This window comes from Thamnophis sirtalis, unplaced genomic scaffold (assembly GCF_051295495.1).
Source record: "Thamnophis sirtalis isolate CommonGarterSnake01/CBP01778 unplaced genomic scaffold, rThaSir2_p1.2 scaffold_1, whole genome shotgun sequence".
Taxonomy (NCBI): Eukaryota; Metazoa; Chordata; class Lepidosauria; order Squamata; family Natricidae; genus Thamnophis; species Thamnophis sirtalis.
Genome location: NW_028261381.1, coordinates 167,097,079 through 167,106,008, shown reverse-complemented (window position 1 = coordinate 167,106,008; position 8,930 = coordinate 167,097,079). Strand labels below are relative to the sequence as shown.

Sequence of the window (8,930 nt, the reverse complement as noted above, 5' to 3'; positions counted from 1 at the left end):
GCCTCTTGAAAGTCAAGCCACGCCAACCATCAGCAAGGGTTCTTCCACTAAGGCTGAGCTGACTTCAGCAGAAGTGACCGGAACACCCTCTCCGGCATCTGAGTCTCCCCTGGCCACGTCGCTTTCCATGCAGACTGCACACTCTCCGTCTCAGACCTCGTTGCCATCAACCCCTCCGGAGACCACCATTGCATCCCACAGCACGAGTTCGCCAACTCGGGCAGAATCCACCCCAGCCGAGGTAGGCGCCACGTCTTCGCTCCTTTCTGCACGCTCAAGCACAGCAGTGCGAGAAACCAGCTCCTCTGGAGAGTCTGTGCCTTCCATTGTCACCACGACGGCTGCCATTGGTCCGACTGAGCCAACCTCCGTCCAGCCTCCAACAACTCCCTCGCTCGCCCAATCTTCTACCATGCAGTCGGAGGAAACTTCACTGCAAGAGAGCACAACTCCAAGCCCGCATTCTGGCTCTGCCATGACCAAACCGGAGCTGAGCTCTGCTCAAGGAACTACCCTTCCCAGGCCAACTTCCTCCTCTTCTACTGAGCACTCTTCGCTTGCCCCTACTGAGGAGACCACCGTTGCCTTACATTCCACCACTACTTCAGGTAAGGTCGAAGGAACTGCGGTTGAGTTGACCAGCCCTCCACTCTCTTCGGCAACATCTCCTACGGCTGCGCGGTTTAGAACCTCGACTAGGGAGGTGACCGGATCCACGCCAATGAGGCCGCCTTCCACGGTAGAGACTGCTGTAACGCCTCTTGAAAGTCAAGCCACGCCAACCATCAGCAAGGGTTCTTCCACTAAGGCTGAGCTGACTTCAGCAGAAGTGACCGGAACACCCTCTCCGGTATCTGAGTCTCCCCTGCCCACGTCGCTTTCCATGCAGACTGGACACTCTCCGTCTCAGACCTCGTTGCCATCAACCCCTCCGGAGACCACCATTGCATCCCACAGCACGAGTTCGCCATCTCGGGCAGAATCCACCCCAGCCGAGGTAGGCGCCACGTCTTCGCTCCTTTCTGCACGCTCAAGCACAGCAGTGCGAGAAACCAGCTCCTCTGGAAAGTCTGTGCCTTCCATTGTCACCACGACGGCTGCCATTGGCCCGACTGAGCCAACCTCCGTCCAGCCTCCAACAACTCCCTCGCTCCGCCCAATCTTCTACCATGCAGTCGGAGGAAACTTCACTGCAAGAGAGCACAACTCCAAGCCCGCATTCTGGCTCTGCCATGACCAAACCGGAGCTGAGCTCTGCTCAAGGAACCACCCTTCCCAGGCCAACTTCCTCCTCTTCTACTGAGCACTCTTCGCTTGCCCCTACTGAGGAGACCACCGTTGCCTTACATTCCACCACTACTTCAGGTAAGGTCGAAGGAACTGCGGCTGAGTTGACCAGCCCTCCACTCTCTTCGGCAACATCTCCTACGGCTGCGCGGTTTAGAACCTCGACTATGGAGGTGACCGGATCCACGCCAAGGAGGCCGCCTTCCACGGTAGAGACTGCTGTAACGCCTCTTGAAAGTCAAGCCACGCCAACCTCAGCAAGGGTTCTTCCACTAAGGCTGAGCTGACTTCAGCAGAAGTGACCGGAACACCCTCTCCGGCATCTGAGTCTCCCCTGGCCACGTCGCTTTCCATGCAGACTGCACACTCTCCGTCTCAGACCTCGTTGCCATCAACCCCTCCGGAGACCACCATTGCATCCCACAGCACGAGTCCTTCAACTCGGGCAGAATCCACCCCAGCCGAGGTAGGCGCCACGTCTTCGCTCCTTTCTGCACGCTCAAGCACAGCAGTGCCAGAAACCAGCTCCTCTGGAGAGTCTGTGCCTTCCATTGTCACCACGACGGCTGCCATTGGCCCGACTGAGCCAACCTCCGTCCAGCCTCCAACAACTCCCTCGCTCGCCCAATCTTCTACCATGCAGTCGGAGGAAACTTCACTTCAAGAGAGCACAACTCCAAGCCCTCATTCTGGCTCTGCCATGACCAAACCGGAGCTGAGCTCTGCTCAAGGAACCACCCTTCCCAGGCCAACTTCCTCCTCTTCTACTGAGCACTCTTCGCTTGCCCCTACCGAGGAGACCACCGTTGCCTTACATTCCACCACTACTTCAGGTAAGGTCGAAGGAACTGCGGCTGAATTGACCAGCCCTCCACTGTCTTCGGCAACATCTCCTACGGCTGTGCGGTTTAGAACCTCTACTATGGAGGTGACCGGATCCACACCAATGAGGCCGCCTTCCACGGTAGAGACTGCTGTAACGCCTATTGAAAGTCAAGCCACGCCAACCATCAGCAAGGGTTCTTCCACTAAGGCTGAGCTGACTTCAGCAGAAGTGACCGGAACACCCTCTCCGGCATCTGAGTCTCCCCTGCCCACGTCGCTTTCCATGCAGACTGGACACTCTCTGTCTCAGACCTCGTTGCCATCAACCCCTCCGGAGACCACCATTGCATCCCACAGCACGAGTTCGCCAACTCGGGCAGAATCCACCCCAGCCGAGGTAGGCGCCACGTCTTCGCTCCTTTCTGCACGCTCAAGCACAGCAGTGCGAGAAACCAGCTCCTCTGGAGAGTCTGTGCCTTCCATTGTCACCACGACGGCTGCCATTGGCCCGACTGAGCCAACCTCCGTCCAGCCTCCAAAAACTCCCTCGCTCGCCCAATCTTCTACCATGCAGTCGGAGGAAACTTCACTGCAAGAGAGCACAACTCCAAGCCCGCATTCTGGCTCTGCCATGACCAAACCGGAGCTGAGCTCTGCTCAAGGAACCACCCTTCCCAGGCCAACTTCCTCCTCTTCTATTGAGCACTCTTCGCTTGCCCCTACCGAGGAGACCACCGTTGCCTTACATTCCACCACTACTTCAGCTAAGGTCGAAGGAACTGCGGCTGAGTTGACCAGCCCTCCACTCTCTTCAGCAACATCTCCTACGGCTGCGCGGTTTAGAACCTCGACTAGGGAGGTGACCGGATCCACGCCAAGGAGGCCGTCTTCCACGGTAGAGACTGCTGTAACGCCTCTTGAAAGTCAAGCCACGCCAACCATCAGCAAGGGTTCTTCCACTAAGGCTGAGCTGACTTCAGCAGAAGTGACCGGAACACCCTCTCCGGCATCTGAGTCTCCCCTGGCCACGTCGCTTTCCATGCAGACTGCACACTCTCCGTCTCAGACCTCGTTGCCATCAACCCCTCCGGAGACCACCATTGCATCCCACAGCACGAGTCCTTCAACTCGGGCAGAATCCACCCCAGCCGAGGTAGGCGCCACGTCTTCGCTCCTTTCTGCACGCTCAAGCACAGCAGTGCCAGAAACCAGCTCCTCTGGAGAGTCTGTGCCTTCCATTGTCAACACTACGGCTGCCATTGGCCCGACTGAGCCAACCTCCGTCCAGCCTCCAACAACTCCCTCGCTCGCCCAATCTTCTACCATGCAGTCGGAGGAAACTTCACTGCAAGAGAGCACAACTCCAAGCCCGCATTCTGGCTCTGCCATGACCAAACCGGAGCTGAGCTCTGCTCAAGGAACCACCCTTCCCAGGCCAACTTCCTCCTCTTCTACTGAGCACTCTTCGCTTGCCCCTACCGAGGAGACCACCGTTGCCTTACATTCCACCACTACTTCAGCTAAGGTCGAAGGAACTGCGGCTGAGTTGACCAGCCCTCCACTCTCTTCGGCAACATCTCCTACGGCTGCGCGGTTTAGAACCTCGACTATGGAGGTGACCGGATCCACGCCAAGGAGGCCGCCTTCCACGGTAGAGATTGGTGTAACGCCTCTTGAAAGTCAAGCCACGTCAACCATCAGCAAGGGTTCTTCCACTAAGGCTGAGCTGACTTCAGCAGAAGTGACCGGAACACCCTCTCCGGCATCTGAGTCTCCCCTGCCCACGTCGCTTTCCATGCAGACTGGACACTCTCTGTCTCAGACCTCGTTGCCATCAACCCTTCCGGAGACCACCATTGCATCCCACAGCACGAGTTCTTCAACTCGAGCAGAATCCACCCCAGCCGAAGGAGGCACCACGTCTTCGCTCCTTTCTTCACGCTCAAGCACAGCAGTGACAGAAACCAGCTCCTCTGGAGAGTCTGTGCCTTCCATTGTCCCCACGAAGGCTGCCATTGGCCCAACTGAGCGAACCTCCGTCCAGCCTCCAACCATTTCCTCACTCGCCCAGTCTTCAATCATGTCTGCATCTTCTTCCATTGGAGCAGGTAATTCTTTATTCTCCAATTTTGTTTTCCCTCTATTTGCCTTTATCCTATTTTTTTCATTCCATGGGTTAGTGATCTTCATGTTGACCTTATAAGCATAGATAGTTTGAGACCTCTTTTGTTTGCAGTTTATATTGTGACAACATTTGAATTCATTATCCCTATTTTATAAATGTAGCATAAAGTGATGGCATTGCCATTGTATATAATTGTGTTCATGCCCATCGATCCTTTTGTTCTGATCTTAATTATTTCTAATTTTAATAAATCAAAATGGTTGGATGTCATTACCCCATATTTTGTATTTGGATTTGTTATAAAATTTTGGATTGCTTTACGTCTATCCTTTGTTTGTACTTTTGCATAATTAAATAGCCTAAATTATTCTTTTTAAAGGGGGGGGGCATATATTTGACAACTTCAAGTATAGGAAATTTTGTAATAGTTATCTTAAGTTTTTTACTCTTTTATTAGGCGATATAGTACATTCTTCCACAGTTGGTCAAGACGGATCAGAGTACCATAAGACAGTCTCTCAATCATCTCTGCCATCCCTGGTCTCTTTTCACCCAGTGGAGACTACCAATATACTTGGTAAGTGACCTGAATTTTATATGTATGGAATTAAGTCAATTGCAAATCATTTAAAATAACCGATGGTAAATACAGGTAGTCCTCATTTAGCGAGCATTCAGAGTTAGCAATGGTGATGAAAAAGTAACTTTACCACTAGTCCTTGCATTTGCAATCTTTGCAAGTCTGTAAGCAAAGGAAAACTGAAGTAAGCTTGTAAATGTAGTCACGGTTTCATTAGCAACTGCTTTGCATAAGGATTGGTCCAAACTGCAGTTACCAAATGAGAACTACCTGTATTTTTATATACATGTTGTGGCTTGCTAGTGGAAGGCTGAGCTAAAATTGAGGGAGAGATAGGAAATTTATCAGCCTCACATCCAGGGTGAGTCACTCCTTTGTATAGCAATTGAAGACCCTGTAAAGTAGTGCAAAAATAGTTAAGAAGATAAGTCTGCTTCGATTTTGTCACACGACCCCAATAATTGTACCTACTTGGTTACATTTCACTAGTGGTGGGATTCAAATTGTTTTACTACCAGTTCTGTGGGTGTGGCCTGGTGGGCGTGGTGTGGCTTGGTGGGCGTGGCAGGGGAAGGATACTGTATTATCTCCATTCCCACCCCACTCCAGGGGAAGGTTACTGCAAAATCCCCATTTCCTCCCGATCAGCTGGGATAGACAGAGAATAGATGGGGGTGGGGCCAGTCAGAGGTGGTATTTACCAGTTCTCTGAACTACTCAAAATTTCCGCTACCGGTTCTCCAGGACTGGTCAGAACCTGCTGAATACCACCTCTGCATTTCACCTGTGGGAGTCAGAGCCCAAAGCAAATTCTTAATCTTCATTCTAGCTGTTGTCTATCCATTGCCGGATGAAGACCTCTTTTGTATGTTTCCAGTCAATACGGCCTTGAGCTTCCCTTTGCCATTTGGGCCCGCCATACTTGCTGATGTCCTCAACCCATCTGGTTTTAGGTCTGTTTTGTGGTCGCTTCTCATCAAGTGGGATCCATTCTATGACTGCCGTGGTCCACCTGCCATCCATTCTTCTTGCTGTGTGACCAGCCCCTTCCCATTTCAATTCTTTTACTCTATTGATGGCCTTGTATATTTCCGTTTGTTCCCTAATCCGTGTGCAGGTCTTTCTATCTTGTCTTGTGATGCTGAGCATTTATCTTTCCCTGGCTCTTTGTGCCATTCGTAGCTTTTGCATCGATTGTGAGGTTAGTGTCCATGTTTCACCAGCATATGTTAGAGCAGGTAGCACACACTGATTGCAAAATTTCTCTTCAGGCATAGGGGGAGGAAAAGTCTTAATATTATTGTATTTAAAGACCTAATGTCAGTAGCTGTTTCACTTAGTAACCAAGAAAGAAACCACTCAACTCCGTTTTGCAGAATTGAGAGTACTTTTACTGATTAAAAGTAAATAGAAGCTAAGCAAAGCTGGATCTGAGCAAAAGCGCGCGAAAGCATTAGATATCAATACATGACCCATTCTCCTCCCCTTGGCAACCCCAGTCCATAGTCCAATCCAATTCTCCACAACTGTCAGGTGGGAGACATCTTCAAAAATCATCATCAGGTTGGTATGCCGGACAGTTGGCCTTGGCGGGAAACTCCCCTCCTTCCACATGCGCAAACGAATGGTGAGAACAACTCCCAATTAACAGTCCTCCTGTACAGAATATTTCCCTCACCCAAATACCATGCCCTCCCTCCCCGTTTCAATGGCAGCCGAAAAGCAAGCAGCAAAACAGAGGCTGACAGAGGCTGAAATGGTTAGCCATTTCTGTTAATTTCCCCAATCCTGTCTTGGCATGATCCAGTTTACAAAACATTACCCGGACACAGGGGTGGGTTTCTCGCCCCATTCCAACCGGTTCGATTGGAACGAGGCCGGCGGCGTCTTTGCGCATGCGCGCAGCGCGCGCATGCGTACTAGCGTCTGTGCAATGCTCCAGCTGCTCCTGAAGGATCGCGCAGGTGCTGTATGCGTCCTGCGCATGTGTGGAAGCGCAGAATTCGCCAAAAACGGGTAAGGAGCTGGCGCGCGCGGGCGCGGGGGGGGGGCTTTCGCCGTTCCCGGAAGTTACTTACTTCCGGGTTCGGCGACCAACCGGATCGCGGGGACCGCCGCGAACCGGTTGAAACCCACCCCTGCCCGGACAGAGGTTTATTTCAAATGTCAGTCTTGTTTGCATTCATTCAGTACCTTGATCTCCAGTTAGATCATTCTGCTCCCTTCTCCTACTTTAACTCTAGACATCTTTGCATGCATTCCAGATGGACTTGAAAACTTACTGACTTAATTAAACAGACGAAATAGTGAAAGCATTGCAAGTGGTTGTTGAGAAAGACAGTAAAGCTATAAGGCAGGGATACAGCATTGTTAATCTTATTAGCCAAGTTAGTTGTCAGGTTTAGGTGCAGGATTTTAGGTATTGATTTGATTATTGATTTGACTTTTGAGACCATCTGATCAACTCCTTATGGTATCATGCTATTTTTATAGTGACTGTAAACATATGTTGCATACTGCTTTTATTGCTGTGATGTAATTTTTACTGTTACTAGTTTTTGTTGGTTAATTCTTTTTGTGATTGGACCTTTTCCATTTTGGGGCATAACCAACCAATATTTTTGTTGGTTGGTTATCAAATAGAGGCTGTAGTGATCCGAATGACCTCTGGGTGGATGGATGGATGGCAGCAAAAATGTATTTTTCTCTTTACAGTATTGCCATCTAGTGGCTCTGGTATTTACAATCTAAATCTAAGGCATGCTACTGAACACAATCTGTTGATTTCTCTAAATCAATTTCTCCCAGAAGAGTTATCTGTCTTCTTTTTTCCCCCTTCTACCAATTTTGACTTGTCCTGCCTATTTTTTTCTCTCTTGCTCCCTTTATTTCTGCAGAGGTAGAAGAAATGGCCTTGAAGGACAGGAGAAAGAGCTATACCAAGGCAATGGTCAGATAAGAGGAACTTGGCCCTGGGCTAAGAAAGTAATATGAGAAAACAGAATAGCAGTATAACAAGATGGAAGGGATCTTGGACATCTTGCAGCATTTCAGACAAATGGCTGTCCAATATTTTCTTAAAAGCCTCCAGTGATGGAGCACCCACAGCTTCTGAAAACAAGCTGTTCCATTAGTTAATTGTTCTCACTGTTAGGAAATTTCTCTTTAGTTCTAGGTTGCTTCCCTCCTTGTTCAGTCTCCATCTCTTGTTTCTTGCCTTGCCTTCTGGGGCTTTGGAAAATAGGTTGACCCCCCCCCCCTCTTCTTTGTGGTAGCCCCTTAGATATTAGAACACCCCCCCCCCCGTCCTTCTTTTCACTAGATTAATCATACCCAATTTCTGCAACTGTTCATCATATGTTTTGACCTCCAGGCCCCTAATCATCTTTGTTGCTCTTCTCTGCACTCTTTCCAGAGTCCCAACATCATTTTCATATTGTAGCGACCAGAACTGAATGCCGTATTCCAAGCGTGGCCTTACCAAGGTATTATAAAGCGGTATTAACACTTCACGTGATCTTGATTCTCTCCCTCTGTTTATGCAGCCTAGGATTGTATTAGCTTTTTTTTTTGCTTCTCCCTAATTAACAAGGAGATAAAAGGGGGGAAAGGAAAGCACATTCAGATGTGCAAGATTCTGTTACTATAGCTCAATTTATTCTGTTATTATAGCTCTTACTATAAGCATATAAATATCACATACATACATAATGACCATGGTGACATTGTTTTGTTAGTCTAGTTTACCTTGCAGGACTAACCGTTCTGACCCAGGCTTAACAGAATCACAAAACAGACTCTTGGTCCCGAAAAAAACCCCTTTTTATTTAGTTAATGTGCATTCTTAGCATTCACATCCAGAAAAGTCCCGGCAATAAGCCTTTCAAGATTTAATTGCAACAACAGACCTTATCAGTCCTTGGATAGTTGCCAGGTCGAGAACTTCTAGATGCAACGCTGTATAATGAAATACCTGGCAAGGAGTCTCTGTGAGGCATGAACTCAGATAAGCAAATCTTCACAATAATAAGCAAACTAATTGTCTCCTGCAAACACCATTCTCCTTTTGCTCCTATTTATTCCCTATGGGAGGGGCCATTCAGTGTCCACCTG

At 49.3% G+C, this 8,930-nt stretch overlaps 1 protein-coding gene across 1 annotated transcript in view; it reads left to right on the top strand.

The window, feature by feature from the left end:
• The first annotated feature begins 3,721 nt into the window (after positions 1-3,721).
• Positions 3,722-8,930, top strand: part of LOC106543001 (uncharacterized) — a 100,531-nt gene continuing 95,322 nt past the window's right edge. Inside the window, exons 1-2 of the mRNA XM_087704937.1 lie at positions 3,722-4,220; positions 4,695-4,814. Coding sequence (XP_087561063.1) covers positions 3,722-4,220; positions 4,695-4,814 — 619 coding nt within the window. The remainder of the gene's footprint in view (positions 4,221-4,694; positions 4,815-8,930) is intronic.